Source organism: Trichoderma aggressivum (assembly GCF_033847375.1).
Source record: "Trichoderma aggressivum f. europaeum strain CBS 100526 chromosome Unknown scaffold_010, whole genome shotgun sequence".
NCBI lineage: Eukaryota > Fungi > Ascomycota > Sordariomycetes > Hypocreales > Hypocreaceae > Trichoderma > Trichoderma aggressivum.
Window position 1 is genome coordinate 382,241 of NW_026946376.1, and position 16,771 is coordinate 399,011.

Sequence of the window (16,771 nt, forward strand, 5' to 3'; positions counted from 1 at the left end):
GATGGGCGCTCGTCCCCCGGTCAAGGCAGAGGCAGCGGTGGGATTGTTTGGGGCGGGATTGGAGTTGTCGCACTCCGGCAGCGGTCAATGGCGGTTCAACGAGGCGGCGCGGGTTGCAGAGAGAGCCGAAACGAAGCAGGATTGATGACGGAGGATTGGACAAGACAAGACAGTGCAGAGGCCCGGCGCAAGGGAGGACAGCGCAGGATAAGCTGAGGGGCTCAAAAAAAAAAGAAGAAGATTGAAAGCTGCTTTAGACCAGTCTCGTCATCGGCACATGTAAGATGAGAAATTGGGATGGTTGAAGCAGGTCGAGGCGCTTCTGACTCAAAAGTGGCGAGCGATTGCGGCCCCGCGGAAGCTGCTAGGTAAGGTTAAATGGGCTGTAGCCGAGGATGTGCGGATGGAGCATCGACAAAGCCGGAGCAGAGCAGAAGCTGAGCTTCGGAGAGGGAGGGATCGATCTAATGTCTGGGCCGGGCTTGCGGCACGTGGGCATTTATATCTGAAGAGAATTGAATTGAATCTCTGCTGTACAGATACTGTCCAGGGGATGGGACGGGACGGGACGGGGGTCCTCTCTCTCTTTCTCTGTCTCTCTGTCATATACCCCCAGCAAGAGATGACAAGACAAGAGGCTCTCGAATCGACGATGTGACGTCGTGGTCATGCTTGCTCGTGCTCATGCCCATCACAGTCGCGTGAACGGAGCTCACAGCAGCCAGAAACGGCGGGTTTCGGGGTCCGGGCTGCCCCCCCCCCCCCTCTGGGCAAACGGCGGTGGTGGCCAGGGGGATTCAGTGACGCCGTTAGTGGACTGTCAGTGGACGAGGGCGCTGGTCTTCAACTGCAGTGGACTTTGCCGGCGGCCCAGGCGGCTATTACGTTGGCGCTATACGCAGCCTGTGCTGTAGATGCCCGCCAGTTTGATCAGTTGAAGCTCAAGAGTTCCATGAGTCTTGCATGTTTGAACCATCATTCCATACAAGGCAAGATAGCAGGGGAACTAGGAGGCAAACATTTCAATCAATGCCACTTCTCATGTCATGGCTGGAGCCACAATCCACCGGCCATCAGCCAATGCAGCGGCAACTTGCATCGCATCTCGTCTCCCCTTTACGCTGCGTCTAGACAGCAGGGATCGGATCAGTAACTTTGACAACCAAAACTACAACTGTGGATGGCTGCGGTATTATTGTTGTCTGTTGTCTGTCTTCAAGCGTTCTTACCAACATAACAATCAATCAATCAATCAATCACTGTTTACCCAGTTTGTTCCATTGCTTCGGGCTGAGGGATCGAGTCCTCCCAACTGCGGAAGCCCTGCCAAAATAGGCCACGGACAAACGGGAGAGCCCGCACATGCAGCAATTGGGTGACATCTCAAGTGCCTCAACTGGCATATTGACAGCTGCCAGGTACATGTACATTTAACTTACCCAGTACGCCTATCGCCCGTCTATGCTAATTACATAAAATCGAGATGAAGTTGCATACATACCCGGTTGTTGGCACGCAGCTCGCAACATTATGATACTGTAGATAAAGATGGCATGACTTGGAAAAAAGAGAGGAAGAAAAAAAAAACTTGCGACGCCTGGTCAGCCCACCAGTTCCATTGAATCTGCGCGCGCATTGAATCGCATCTCTCAGCTGCCGCCACCAGTAAGGGGGGATGTGGTCAGCATCCATGGCTCGGAGAATTAATATTTTCCCTTTGTCTTCTATTTTCTTCTTCTTTCTCCTTAGTACAAGATCCTGCCTTGTTTGCGTACCTTGCGATTCGATGCAACCATGCTCGGCCGGCCATCTATCGTCATCCATCATAATATAGATCCAAGGGACTCCCCTGGCAGACACATGATTGTCGTCTGGAAGGTGGTATGGAACGACAAGAAAGAATCTGCTACAGGTGGCCAGTTGGACCGGACTAGATGCATCAAATAAGTTTCATTTGATGTTGATATTATCTCGGCTCACCCTGTGATTGCATTGGCTGGTGCTATTACTAACCTCTGGACGGCCACTGGCTTACAGACTATGAAGCTCTCAGCAATTAATGGTTTCTGTTAGTACTAGTATGATTCGACTAATACTTGCTTGCTACTCATTGAAGCTGTTTCATTGGACGACGGATCATCCATGGCCCGATGCACGACAGCGGTGCCAATGTAAGTTTGTACGAGCAGGCGTCGACATCAGCACCAGCAAGCACCAGCACCAGCATAAGCCATCCGCCTCTGCCGCAGCGCAGCGCAGCGACAGCCAAACAAGCGGTGTTGAGTCGAGCCAAGGCAAGGCAAGGCAAGGCACCCAAGGGTCTGGCGAATCCCCAATCCGTCACTCGATACGCTCGAGCTACTGCACCGTCAGTCTCAATTCTCCACGGTGGCGGTCTCTAGTCGACCTGTTCCGTCTGCAAAGGCTTCGCTTCCGTGTGCGGGCATAGGGGGGGCTTCATGCGGCCACCTGCTGCGACACGACATCACTTGAAGATGCCCCGTTTTCGATAAGGGGAGAGGGGGAGGGGGAGGGGGAGGGGCGTCGGCGTAGAAGTAGAGTTGACTGTTTGATACGGTATCTCGAAGAGGTGACTGCCATTGATGTAAGATGGTTGGAATCTAGCAGCCCGACGACTTCTGGCGCACGGCTGAGCGTCTGGGTGGTGTTTGATACCCAACTCACACATGGCTCATACAGCTCACAAGACAGCTGCTTGCCGATACGAGCAAGGCGGGCAGGGAAAAGGTACATGTACCCTCAGCCATGAATCCCGCCATCTTGAACCAATTAGTGGCACACACACGGGCACCAAGCCCCCCTCGCATGGCATCGCGATGAATGGCTGATGGACTGCATGGTGGCTTGGTCGTCCAGTCAGGGGCGGCCAGCCTTGATGCTTTCAGACTGGATTTCCAATGGACCTTGCGCGTTTGTGTGCTCGTGTGCTCGTGTGTCTGTGAGTACCCAGTAAGCATCATATCATGTATCATCTATCGACCTTGTACCCAAAGCCACGATAACGTCCGGGCCGCAAGAGACGCCTCTCGAGGGGAACCCGGCAAGCGTCGAGGTGAATAAGGTACTTGTACTCCGTAGAGAAGAAGAAAATAGGGTGGCGGGCAGATCAGACAGACGGCGTGCTGGTGCCTGGGTATTGAGTTTCCTAGTCTTTTTCCATTCACGCTTCTCCTTTTCTTCTTCTTTCTGTTTTCCCTTTTACTCTCTTCTTTGCCATTGTGCTTCATCCGTCGCCAGGTATAAAGCTGGCGATTCTTCACCAGCACAGCACAGCACAGCGGCAGCATCAGTCTTACGCCAACATACATCCCTTACATGTCCCTGCATGCAAACGTCACATGGCTGCCTCTGCCTCTGCCTCTTAGAGCGTCTGCTTGGTACCGGTCCAGTCCAGTCCAACCCAAGCGTCATGTTGCTTATGAAGCAGCCTGCCAATGGCCGAGCCCAGGCACCGCATTGGATCGCGGCCACACCCTCGACTTGGCCGTTCTAATGCGCGATTATACCGAGTACGAGTAGACGCCTGCTGCTGGCCTCTCATCGTCCGACGTGTGGCGCGAGTGGCGGTGCGAACCGGTTGCGAACCAGTCCGGGCCCGAAACCTGGCAGCGCAGCTTAATTAATATGGATGGCTTTTTAGTCGGGGGAAAAACCCAAGACCAAGACAGAGTGAACACACACACACACAAAAACGTGATGTGATGACTTGTCAAATCCCCCGGCGCAAGTGTGTTGGGTTCAATGCAATTGGATTGGTGTTGTGCTCGGAGCTACGGGGCCCCATTGATCCGCCCGCCCATTGACGGCGCTGACAGTGAGCCCATGCCCATGCCCATGCCCTGTACATACCAGCACTCGCACCGCTGTTAGTACTGCCGCTCAGGTACTCGCTCGTACCAGGACTGGGACTGGAACTGGAACTGGGACCGCCACCAGCCAATGCCAGCCAAACTCGTCTGCCGCTGGACTCTCCATTCCATAATAAGGGAGAGGCTACCGTAGTCACCGAACCGCCAGCTTTGGGCATCGCCAATGGGCTTTTCATCCTCACCCTCATCGCCATCGTCCACCGCCGCGCCCCTCGATTCCGACCAGTTTCTGCACCTGCGCCCGTCTGGCGTCCCGGTGACGCGTGCCGAGGGGAGCGCCGACAATTAAGGAAGAAAGAGAGAGAGAGAGAGAGGGAGAGGAAGAAAAAAAAACAAGGAGAGGGGGCTTCGTCGACAGCGCGGGACACCGACAGACGGCAGGACGTGGGTTTTGCCGCCTGATTGATATCGACATCCCCTTTCTCCTCTCGCATTTCGCTTTTCCTTTTTGATCGTGTTTTCGGGCGTCGTTGGGACGGCAGAGTCGGTCAAAGTCCAGTCCAGCCTCGAGTCGAGAGTCAATCACCAGAGTCAATCCTCGCACCACCGCTACAACAACCAGTCACCACGACCAATTACCGCAGTCACCATCCGCCGTCCGCCGTCCGCCATCGCAAAAATGGGCCGACGGGACAACGACGACGAAAAGCCCACCGGCCTCGAGGCCCTGCGGCGCCGCAGCTCCAGCAATCGCACCAGCCCCAGCGGATTGAGTCGCAGGATCAGCAGCCAGAGCACCCGCACCAGCAGCAGCACCACCAGGCGAGACAGCATCGCCGGCTCCGAGACGCCGCCGCCCCTCATGCGGTCCAGCCCCAGCGTCGGCTCCTCCAGCTACGGGTTTTCGGCGGGAAGCAGCGTGCTGAGCCCCCTGCGGAGGGAGGTCGACTTCACCCGCAGCCGTGACGGCGGCGACATCAGGGCCGGCAAGCTGGAGCTGGCCAGGCGCCTCAGCATGCTCGCCCAGCGCCTGACGTACGGCGACAGCATGGAGGAGCTGGTCGCGCTCGACAGCCAGGTCAACCAGATTGAGCAGGCCCTGGGCGGCGGCATCAGCCCCAGCGTCTATGGGAGCCCGCCGCTGTCGCGAAAGACCCGTCCGCTGAGCCTGGAGACGCCCGTCCGCAAGAACAGGCACAGCGACATGGACGGCAGCGCCATTTTCAGCTCACCGTCGTCTCTGTATCGATCCCGCTTCACCGACCAGTTGTCCCCCACTCCCTCGTCTTCCATGATGCGTCACGATGAATCGGAGGAGGAGGACGCTCCCCCGCCCAAGAAGGGAATGACGGCGGTGCAGGCCAACAAGATTATTGCCGAGTTGGTCAAGTTGAATGAAGAGCTGGAAAACACAGTCACCAATCTCAAGGCCCGCCAAGAAGAGTCGGATGTGAGTCGCTTTTTTATTTATTTTTGATTTCATTTCATCTCAATTTTTTTTTTCATTACACTCTCATCATTGCCAATGTTGTCATTCAATTCATCTGCATGGTATCGCTAACAAACATTTCGTGCAGCACATTCATAGGCTGTTGGTGGATCGTGCTGAGCAGGCTGCCCAACGCATCATTTTCCTCCAGAACCGCATCCAGTACTTGTAAGTGGCCTCTTCCCTTGTTCTCATCGCCTCTCACTTTTTCCATGATTGCAAACCCCTTTCGTCACTTTGTTGCGTCAGTTTTCTTACACCTCGACAGGGAAGAAGAGCTCCAAGAGAATGACGCCGAACTGACGCATCTCCGCGTCTGCCTCAAAGCAGTCGAGATCCAGCTGCCACCACACCCAGACAGAGAACTGCAGCGATGCTTTGCCGTCTTCAAAGAAGGCTACAGAGCTATTAAGAAGAAGCGCGCCATGCGGTCTAATATGGTTAGCTACTTGGGCTACGACTCTTCAATAGCTGCCTCTTCGTCAGCGAGGTGACTGACGCCGACGACCGCGTGAGCATGACTTGTATTTTAAACCACTGCCGCGGCTGCCGGTGGGACTGGAGTCGCCCGCCACAGGAGCATTACGGGAAAACGATGTCGAGAAGCATCTTACGACGATACGCACGGCAACGGTGTTTTATTGGATGAAACGGAATGATACATGGGGGAAACGACGGCGCTCTTCCACCACGCCATGATTCACGAAACCTTTTTCTTTCCTTTCTGGTTCACGCACCTATTTTCGCCTCGACCGAATGATTATTTCCCCTGTTTCTTTCTTCTCTCTCTTTTGTGCAGGGAAAGTTGACACAAATCGAAAAAAAAAAAACACACACGCAATGCCCCATCTTTTCGACTGGGCATCAACGCATTTACCCCCCGTGGCCCAAGCAAAGCGAGCGAGCATACAACGAGCATACAGATTGATTGAATTGCGATCCATTCTTTGATCCATTCTCTTTTTTCACATTTGCGGTAATCTCCCCGGAAGAATGCAAAATCGATGGGAGTCTAGTTTTACGGATGAAACACAACAAAAGTATATCACGCGAGCGACATCTCGATACGCCGTCCTTCGTTTCTTCTTCTTTTCTTGCTTCCACTACTCGAGATTCACGCTCTGCGACTTTTTTCTTCAGATGGACTAGTGAGGTTTCTTACACCTCCATTATTTTCTTATTACGATTTCTACATTCTTTTTCTTGTCGAGTGGAGGTTCAGCTTGACTGTGCTTATTACCAGTCATGATGAGCATTTCCTCGACTTGATGAAGAGTAGCGCAAACTGGGCAGGCATAGTGATGGGCGCAAGGCTGTTTATTCCCAAGGACGTTTTTGCTTTTACTCTTACTCTTCCTCGTATTATCATTTTTTATTTTTGTATCTAGTGCGGCTGGTGCTTTTTTTGGTCTCTTCTTCTTTTTCTTATTCTCATTACTACACATGGGCTACGCATCAACAAAGTGTTTGTGTCTGCGGGCAGAATATGATTTTTTTTCTTATTCTTTTTTTTTTCTGTGGCGGTTTTATAAGTCGTTTTTTTTTTTTTTTTACATATTACACGTCCACACATTTTGCTGAGGATTCTTTTTTGTGAAACTTTTATCTTTATTTTTCTGGGTAGAGGGGTAGGGATGGAGGGTGAATGAGAAATTTAATTACGTTGTGCTTTTATGAGACTTTTGTTGGTGAGAAGAAGTAAACGGTAGGAGATGAGATATTTAGTGAAGTGAGGGAAAATGGAAAAGGGAAAGGTAGCTTTAGAGCATCCGAAGCTCGGAAATTCCTAGTTGAATTTTCATATTGTTTTTTTCTTTTATGTTTTTTTGACTAATTATACCTATCTAAGTGAATAAGACCATGGCTATTTGGATGCTTATTTCAATCTTTGAGCCTTGTGAGAAACCCCAATGTTTGTTTGTGACTGATCAATCTCTCTTACACACATCACACGCCTGTCATTAATTACCAGGCCCCCCTTTCTTCTCCTCCCCCTTTCTTGATATCATTTCGCTTCATAACAAAGGGAAAAAAAAAGTATAAAATAGAATCAAAGGTTTAGTTGCTTCCTCTTCTTTCTCTCTCTCTTCGTCTCTCATCGCTTCTTCCAGACGTATAGTCGCTCGGGCTCGAGTCTCTATATCGTCGACTCTTGTGATGCCGGCGCGGGGACCTCTCCCTCTCGGACCGGCGGGAGGACCTCTCCGAGCGGTGGCGGGATTCTCGGTCGCGGGAACGAGAGGAGCGGTGCTTGGAAGACGATGATGAGCCAGAGGAGGAGGAGGATGATGATGGTTCGGGCTTTGCGTCCGGTGGTGCTGCGGACGAGACGGTTGAGAAGGAGGATGTCGGGGAGGCGGGAGAGGACGGGTATATCAGGGAGGAAGGGCGGAGGCGGGTCTGGTCGATGTAGCAGGCGTCTTTGTGGCGGCGGGTGTCTTCTTTGAGGGCTTTGCTTGCGGCGGGGGGGAGTTGGTGGAGGGATGAGGGGACGTATGCGTGGAGCGGAGGATGAGACGAAGAAGAAGCAGCGGCAGAAGAAGAAGAAGAAGAAGAAGCGGCAACGGCCTCGGGGGGCACGATGACGGCGGTGATGGTGTTCCACTCCGCAAACGAGGAAGCCAGGAGATCAAAGACGCGCGGGTGGCCTCGTTCGGGGAACAGCTCGCGCGGGAGCTCGCGGGGGAGAAGCCTCTGCGCGGGGGGGAGACGGGCGTGCCTGTCGTCTGCGAGGAGCGGCATGTCTGCGAGGACGAGGTCGAGGCGCTTGGCCTCGCGGTCGGGAAAGGCGCGGACCATGAGGGTCATCCAGTCCTCGAAGCCGGCGGGGGTGAGGGCGGGGATGGAGGGCTTGGAGTCGATGGAGGGCTGGACGAGGTGGTGCTCGCAGCGGAGGTCTGAGAAGAGGAAGGAGATGCCGCGGAGGGATTTGTGGTAGCGGGTGTCGAAGACGCCTGCGTTTGAGGATGTTTAGTTTGAGGAGTGTTTGAGGGTGAGAAAAGGGGGGGCAGACGAGACGTACGTTGGAAGGGAAAGAATTCGTTGTCGAGCTTGTAGCGGGAGTAGAACTTTAGCAGCTTGTCGGGGGTGATGACGAGGGAGTCTGTTGGAGAGTACTCGGCAATCTACAGATGTTAGACATTGTGGATGATGAAAAAGGGGGGGAGACAAGGATGAGTGGTTTGGAGGCTTACAATGTGGTTTGCCAGGCCGCGGAGGAACCGGCCCAGAGCAGGCGTCGGCTCATCCCGCTCGTTGAACAGCAGCGTCCACGAAGGCTCCTGTCTCTCCGGCGCGGGAGACCTCAAGTGCGTAGGCAGGGAGTGAGTCCGATGCAGCTCCGGCTCGGGTTCGGGTTCGGGTTCGGGTGGTTCGGTGATGTAGTGGATGACGGGGGGTTGGAAGCGGACGGTCGGGCGTGGGGTGGGAGAGTCTGACGAGACGGAGCTCGGGGGCGTGGGGAGGGAATCTTTGGATGAGTCTTTGGATGAAGACGATGAGGAGGAATCTTGGGAGGAGCTGGAGAGTTGGGATGAGGTGCGGGTGAGAGGCTGGGTGTCGTCGATGGAGACGGAGACTGTGGGCGTGAAGCCGTACTCGAAATCCGAGGGCTCGTCTTCGTCTTCGTTGTAGTCTTCTACTGTGGGCTGATAGCGCTTCATGGATTCCTTTGATGAAGACTCTTCAGATGGAGATGGTGATGTGTTGTCTGAGACTGAAGCATCGTCGGCGTGGTCTGCTCCATCATTGACTATACAAGTGTTAGAATATCGAACGTTATTCTCACAACAATCTCATAAGAAACTCACGTTCTCCCTTGACCTTGGCCACCAGCTCATCCAGCCACCGCGAATTCCACTCCTCCATGGCAAGCCCCCTCACGACGTCCTCGACCTGCTTGTGCTTCATGTCCTGTGAAGGTGAAGGTGAAGATGAAGATGGAGTCTCGGCCTTGGTCATGACGTGTGACAGCACGGACTTGATGATGTCCCTGTATGCAAATGACGACGACGACGACGAGTGTCCTCTCCGGGAGGCGTCGTCTTTATCTTTCTCGCGACGGCTGTCTCTGTCTCTGTCTCTTCGATGCCGTGAGCTCGAGAGCACGGATGCGCTGTCGAGCGTGTGGTCACCGCTGCGCGGCGTTGGCGAGGCTGTGTTTCCGTGGGCCGACGGCAGACGGCCGTGTAAGACGGTGGTCTCGGCAGTCATGATTTTACGGCAACACGGCAGATTCGTGTGTGTGTGTGTGTGTGTGTGTTTTGAAAAAATTCTCCTTGGGCACGTCCACGACAGGAATTGGAGTTACCGAGACGGAAGAAGAGAAACGGAGATTTTTGTGTTTCCGGCTTTTATCGTGAGAAGCCGGTTGGTTGCTTGTGTATATAAGGTTGTGAGATGGCGAGGAAGTGGCGAGATGAAGAGGAACACAGCGTATGAAGAGGCAAAAAGAGAAGAAGATGAAAAGCTCGTGTTGCCTTGTGAGAGATGAGAGGTGATTGACAGGTTTTTGAGAAGAGGGAAGGGTTATGTGGGTTATCAAGTATTTTCAGCTCAGAGGCTTACACAAAAAGGCACGGTGGATGCACAAACACAAGCACAAGGGGGGTGGAGGGAAGGACACGGGAAATTATATGAATTGATGAAGTGTCAAAAAAGAAGAAAATCAGATCAGGGTCCTTTGACGGAAAGGGGCAGTGAAAGAAAAACAACAACCGCGCTGGTTTAGGAGGGGGGGGAAATCCAAGGCGGCAACAAGGGACGATGGAGGCACAACATGATGACATCGCGGGCCTCTCATAGCAAGACTACGGGCTACTTTTTTTTTTTTTTTGCTTGTCGGCCTCGGGCGCGAGAAAAACCAACAGCCTGTAATGCCATGCCTTTCTCTTACTTGCTGCTGCCGGCCACCCCTGGCATTTGGGAGGGGGAATGGAACAAGTGGACAGAGAACCCGGTTTGGGGTGCTTTTGGCCACTTGGGTTTCGTTCGACATACGTGGTCCCCAGGCTTGGGCCTTTTCCCATTCCCGTATTGGAGAAAGGTAGAGCAGCAAGCAGCAAGCAGCAAGAACAAGGGTTTGAGGCGAATCATCCCAAAAAAGAAAAAGACACAAGACCAGGGTTTGGCCAAACAGGGTGATACAGGGGTGGGCCTGTTTCTGGCAACGACGGCGATACGCCTTTTTTTCTCTTCTTCCTTGGAGGTTGCTGGTTGCCTTTTTGCGCTTTGCAATTTTCTTTGGGTGAGACAGGGGGGGTGTGGGAAACGGGGGGGGGGGGGGGGAGGGGGGACCCAGAAGATTTGCATCATGGGCTTTTTGAAACGTGATGCGTGGAGGATCTGGGTTGGTTGGGCTGCTTTGTGGCGGGAGTTGGGCTGAGGTGCATGTGAGGTGATGTAAGTGACGAGAAAGGGCTTGATTGATGAGTCAGGTGGAGGAGGACGGGGTTTTGTTTCAGGGCAGGATTATGCGCTGTAGGTGATTGATGTTGGATTGTTTGTTGTTGTTGTTGTTGTTGTTGTTGTTGTTATATCGGGCCATCTGTATTTTCTCATGTGTACCTGCGGATGTGAGTCGACGCGTGTAAGTGAAGTGAGGGACGCAGCGCAACACAGCTGCAAGGCAAAGGCAAGTAAGCATCACAGCAGCAACACAACACAGAAACAGCTCAGCACGGCTCAGCACAAAGAGAGAATAGATGATGGACGGGATTTCCCCCTCCAATTGCTGCCTCCTCCTCCTCGCATGCCGAAAGACAAAAAAAAAACACACTCAATCAATCCCGTTTGCTGCAAGAGCCCAGTAGCGAGACGCGAATAGCTGCACTGCACTGCGTTGTCCGTCCACTCGCCCTCGCCACATTCCCATCCCATCTGCAAGCCTCAACTCACCACTGCTTTGCTTTGCCTCTTTGGCCCCCCTCTTTTCGCCTCTTCCCCCTGCTGAACGTCCAAGCGTCCGTGACCAACGTCCAAGCCAAGCAGAGAGAGAGGCCCAGCACTAGCTCCCAATCCGAGCCCAGCACCTCCCCTGTCTTTTTTAGAGCTGGTTGGTAGAAGAGATGCAGTTGGTGTAACAATGAAGTAAGTCAGTAAGCCCGGACAAGTTCCTATTGCTGAAGAAGAAGAAAAAAAAGGAGACTCCCTGCTACCTACTCGTATTTATTCAGGCCCGTTGTCTCTGTTCGGTTCGGGTAGTTTTCCCAGTCTAGTGGCCATTCGGGCTTTTTGGGTATTGACGGTGACGGTGAGAGAAGAGCATTGACTGACAAGGGTTCGATTTGGTCAACTTGGTTTGGGGACAATGTCGTCATGGGCGGTGGTCTTGTCCAATGCCTTGTTTTTTTTTCTTTGGCAGAGACGGCGCCTGTATAAGACGGGTTTAGTCTGTTGACGTCCGTATTCAGCCCATTCCGCATCATCAATGTACGAATAGGTCGTTTATCAGCAGTCAATGCACATCAATTGATGCTATGCTGCATGAATGCGCTGCGATATGCCCTGCATAACTCCTACATACAGTTGCCGTGCTGCAGTCAGATACTCGTAGAGATGGCCAGACAGAGGGGAGAGACAAGACAGCTGACTTACACGGCATCATTCACAACCCCCCCCCGTCATTTGCACATCTTTTCCCCTCCTCAGCTTAGCACACTTTGCCAACCCAAAAACTACGACCATCCATCCATCTAGCACTCGTACGAGTATGTATTTTCACTGCAGTGGCCCAAACTTCGCCTTCGTCTCGCCGATCGCCTCGTCCTCAGGCGACCACGTAGGACCGCCCAGTCCCTTTTCGTCTTGTTCCTTTTCGGGCATCGGCGGTGCGGTGCGGCCACCCGCTATGTCCTTTTTGCCGTCGTTCGTTCGCCCGGGCCGATGCACTGCCGCTGTATCTGTATCTGTATTCAATCTTTTTCTCGTTGCCGTGTCGAGATTGTCCATGTAAGATGCTAATGATAGTTGGTACCTACATACGTACGGAGTACTGGACGTTGCATGTAGGTCCGTATGTACGACTACGTGGACCAGCCAACGAGTGCCAATGTGCTGCTCCTAGTTGCTGTTTATAGTACGGAAAGGGGAAGTAAGCCGTAGATGGGACGTACATGTGCATCATCAGCAAGTGCAGACATACATAATGCAGGACCGAAGAAAATGAACATCAAGGGGGGGCGAAAAAACCACTCGCACAGCACCGAGGACAGTTCATGCATCCCCGTTCGCCCTGCAAGGAGCAGCGCCAACGAGAAAAGCTGCAAGCCATCACGGCCGGACCATCGTTTGTCTGCCAACAAGTCACGCAGCCAAATACTGTACAAGCCATCGGATCAACGCTCGAGAGAACAACAAGGCCAGCGAATAAAAGAGGGGCGGTGAAGCTAAACGGTGGTGGAGATGGGAGTCGAACAAAAAGTGAGGCTGTCTTGTGTGTGCCGCTTTGATTGGACACGCCTGCTTTTCGGACTTGTTTGCCTCCCCTCCCCTCCTCTTCCCCCGATGCTGTATTATCCCATCGTATATTGCCGAGTACGGCGAGACGTGTCCTTGTAAGGCGAGGCAGGGCCATGTGCGATGCCAAGGGGGTGATTTCAATGGATACCCGCAGATGGGGAGATGCAGATGAGAAATCAATCGATCGAAACTGGACAACGGCATGCATCTTGTCCAAGCTTGTGTATGTGTCTGTGTCTAGCAGGAGGGCAGCGTCGTGCAACCCGGCAGCGGCATCGACAGGGACGTGGCCCATGCAAGTCCTTTCTCCCGGTTCCGCCCTCTTCTTCGTCTGCTGCTCTGTGAATTCCAAAAGCACATCATATAAGAACCAGTTCCATGGAGAGGGTGAAGAAGATACATAAGATAGATAATGCCAAAAGGGTAAAAAAAAAAGGAGAGACTGCTAGATTCGAGACATTCCCCCCAAAACCATGCTGCAGACAAAGCAGTATACAGTAAACCAAACCCATCAGTAAATCAAAAAACTCCGTACGCACACACTCTTACAGTACAGCACGACAAGTCACAAATCATACCTTGTACAGCAAATCGAGGAACCCCGTGGCCAGATCAACAACGACCCCCTTGTTCGGCAGCGATCCCGCCACGCCGTACAGCGCAGCCGAGTCGCCCATGGCCTTGCCCTTTGCCCCCTTGCCCTCCACCAGCCGGACCCTCTCCTTCTCGCGCTCCTCCTCCACCACCGTCTCCAGGTCGCTGACCAGCCGCTCCCACACCTTGACAATGGGCATCGTCACGGCTACGTGGATGGCCGGCGGGCTCTGCAGCGCGTTGAGGTGCCAGCCCTTGGACGACATGCCGTCGGCAATGTCGTACACGTCCAGGTTCTTGGCCGAAAAGGCCACCACCGAGACGATCGGCTTGCCGAGCACCTCGAGCTCGCTGCTCAACACGGGGCCGTTCTGAATCGCCTCGGTAATCTTCTTGGTCGCCCCCACAATCTTGCCGCAGGCGTCCACGTATCCCGTCTCGCCCAGCCGCATCATGCTGGCCCAGCAACCGGCTATCAGCGCTCCAGGCCGCGATCCCGCCAGCCCAGGAGAGGCGTAGACGCCGCCGGCCCAGTCGGGCGAGACAAAGTACTGGTACGACCGCAGCTCGGCAGACCGGTACAGCACCGTCGAGCTGCCCTTGGGCGCGAACCCGTACTTGTGCGTGTCGCAGCTGATGCTGGTCACGCCCTTGAGCCGGAAGTCGAACGGCTGCGTCTCGAAGCCCGCCTTGTCGAGGCAGGCAATGACAAACGAGCCGAGGCAGCAGTCGACGTGCAGGCAGAGCTTCTTGCGCAGCGCCAGCTTGCTCAGCGCCGAGATGTCGTCAATGATGCCGTGGGGGAAGTTGGGCGCCGAGCCCACCAGCAGCACCGTGTTGCGGTTGATGAGGCGGGCCACCCGGCGGACGTCTACTTGATACGTGGGAGCAGGGCAGTCTACGTAGTGAATCTTGATCTTGAAGTACTCGCCGGCCTTGCGGAAAGCCGTGTGCGCAGTAGCTGGCAGGATCCTGTAAGAGTTTTGAGCATCAGTATTCGTAGTTTGCCTCCCGGTGTACTTTTTTGACACGTTACGTCGAGTTACGTGTGGGAAGCAGAAACAAGCAAACACAACTTACATCTCCGGCTCCGTGACTCCACGCTCGTTGTAAGCCCTCTGGCGCGCAGACAGCACGGCCATGAGGATGCTCTCGGTGCCGCCCGACGTCGTCACGCCGGCGGCACCGACGGGGGCATGAAACAGGTTGAGCACCATGCTCACAATCTCAGCCTCCATCTTGCGCACGCCCGGGAAAACATCCGGGTGGATCGGGTTGGCCACGGTAAACTTGCCAAACGCCTCCGTCTGCAGCTTCAGCAGGTCGTCCTCGCCGTGATACACGGCGCCCGAGACGTAGCCGTCCTCCCAGCGGGTGTGATCCATGTTTGCTAGCGAGTCGAGCTCGGCGCGCACGGCTTCGTCCGTCAGGCCCTCCTTGGGAAGCGACAGGTACTTTGTCTGGCCGGCGGGCACCAGCTTGTTGGACATTTTGTCGAGCGATTCCTTGACCTTTTTCTGCACCTGGCCGCGCACGCCCGGAGCGCGCAAGAAGTAGCCGTAGAGGGTTCGTTCGACGTCGCGGTACAGCTCGAGGATGGCGCCGATGATGCCGCGGCCCTTGAGCTTCCACCACAGGCGCCGGGTCCACCGGAGGACGAAGTAGAAGAAGATGATGTTTTTGAGGCTGTTGGTGAGCGTCAGCGACAATCAATCCATTGAAACGCAATTGGCCTGCCCAGCACAGCACAGCACAGCACAGTCACAGTCACAGTCACCGACTCACAGTTCGAGATTGAGCATGTTGAGCGACAGCGCCTGTTTGCGGCGCTTGACGCTCTCCAGACTGCCGCGGAGGCTCTGCGGAATGCGCGAGCTGCCCGGCATCGTGGCGGTTGTTCTTCCTTGTCGTCCTTTTTTTTCCTTCTCTTGAGTTGTCGATCAATTCCTCACAGACGCGTGTAATCGCTGGAGCATCAATGCCTCCAAGCCTGCATTTCACCTGATCCCGTTGAAGAGAGAATGTAATGATGAATGGTATGGCAGATGGAGGAGGAGGAGGCAAGTTTTGGCTGCTTGAGCAACAAAGTTGAGGCAACTTGCCACTAACACGAGCTACACAAGGCACAGGTACCATTGCCGCGAGTCTCCTGCAGCAGAGTACTTGTATCTGGCACCACCTGATAGAACCACAGCCGCCGAGCTATTCCACACATGATGCGTGTTCCCGGGAAAGAGCCAACCTGCCACCTCGGCTTGCAAATACATGCAACAAGTACAGCCGCTGGGCCAATGAGATGCTTCCAAAGGTGCAAGACGGCGTCTCGATGGGGGTTAGTGCGATGAGTGGGCGCACCTTCACATGTCTGGCGGGGAACTGCGCTAAACCTGGAGAGGAAGAGGGTGGAGGGCGTAAAAACCCGCGGACGCCGCGAATCCGGAGACGGAACGGGAAGAAATGGATTGAATTGCAAGATGGGAGGACATGAGATGGTGGGATTTTTCGTGTTGTTGGGGCCGGAGGATGAAGGATACGATGGAGTAATTGTTGCTGCCGCTGGTTTATAGAAAATACCGCATCAGGGATCAATCGATAGTGTAGGCGTTGGATTGAGATTGCTCTTCTACCATCAATCACATTTGTATAGAGATATCGGATGGATAATAACCTGAGATTCGGTATACCATATGGAATAGCGGGGAACTGAATAATCACGTCCATAAAATATCTTGTCTGCTATATCGTATCGTAATGCATTAGCCGGCCATGAATATTCCACGGTATTCAGATATCTAGGACGGCTCTGTACTCTACTTGTCTACATACAGAGCATCCAAGTCAAGCCAACATCGTCCCCCATACCAACGACATCATCATCAACCTAGCACTCCCACTTGTTCATACCAAAGCAGCATACCAGGCAGTATTATATAAATCGATTATCAAAAGATAAAAAAAAAAAAGTCAAAAAGTAAAAAAAAAAAAAAAATACTTTGCCTCCCCAAATGCCAAAGTATACTCGACACACAAGACAAAGACAGAAAGACATAACTTCATCAGCGTAATACAAAAAAAGAAGCGTGCCCTTTTGCTTTATATTTCCGTCTCCCTCCCTCCCTTGATACTCCCAAATAGCCGTCCTTGCTCGTCTCCATGATACTTCCAAGTATAGCCGTCCCCCTTTCTGTGATAACTTCCAAGTATAGCCGTCCTCGTCTCTTTTAATACTTCCAAATAGCCGTCCCTCGTCTCGATGATACTCCAACTCGCTGGCTACCCTCCTCTCTATGTCAAAGTTTTGCCGATTTCACTTCCAAAAAAAAGCCGTCAACGACGCAACAACGTTGTCAACCCAGATAAACGCCGTGGATATAGACTCCAGAGGATATATGCTCTCCGA

At 53.5% G+C, this 16,771-nt stretch overlaps 3 protein-coding genes across 3 annotated transcripts; 1 reads left to right on the forward strand and 2 right to left on the reverse strand.

Moving 5' to 3' along the window:
* Nucleotides 1-3,762: 3,762 nt before the first annotated feature.
* On the forward strand, nucleotides 3,763-5,813 carry Triagg1_3499 (uncharacterized protein; the record flags this gene model as incomplete). The annotated part of the gene is made up of 5 exons (XM_062897799.1): nucleotides 3,763-3,886; nucleotides 3,958-4,274; nucleotides 4,390-5,280; nucleotides 5,408-5,487; nucleotides 5,588-5,813. The coding sequence occupies 5 exons, from the start codon at nucleotides 3,763-3,765 to the stop codon at nucleotides 5,811-5,813; spliced, it is 1,638 nt and encodes a 545-aa protein (XP_062757488.1).
* Nucleotides 5,814-7,377: 1,564 nt separating this feature from the next.
* Triagg1_3500 (uncharacterized protein) lies at nucleotides 7,378-9,531 on the reverse strand (the record flags this gene model as incomplete). Its single annotated transcript, XM_062897800.1, has 4 exons — nucleotides 7,378-8,273; nucleotides 8,342-8,444; nucleotides 8,514-9,070; nucleotides 9,129-9,531. 4 exons carry the CDS (start codon nucleotides 9,529-9,531, stop codon nucleotides 7,378-7,380), a joined length of 1,959 nt encoding a protein of 652 aa, XP_062757489.1.
* Nucleotides 9,532-12,036: 2,505 nt separating this feature from the next.
* Nucleotides 12,037-15,257, reverse strand: Triagg1_3501 (uncharacterized protein; the record flags this gene model as incomplete). The annotated part of the gene is made up of 5 exons (XM_062897801.1): nucleotides 12,037-12,275; nucleotides 12,643-13,111; nucleotides 13,356-14,343; nucleotides 14,452-15,057; nucleotides 15,157-15,257. 5 exons carry the CDS (start codon nucleotides 15,255-15,257, stop codon nucleotides 12,037-12,039), a joined length of 2,403 nt encoding a protein of 800 aa, XP_062757490.1.
* Nucleotides 15,258-16,771: the final 1,514 nt, after the last annotated feature.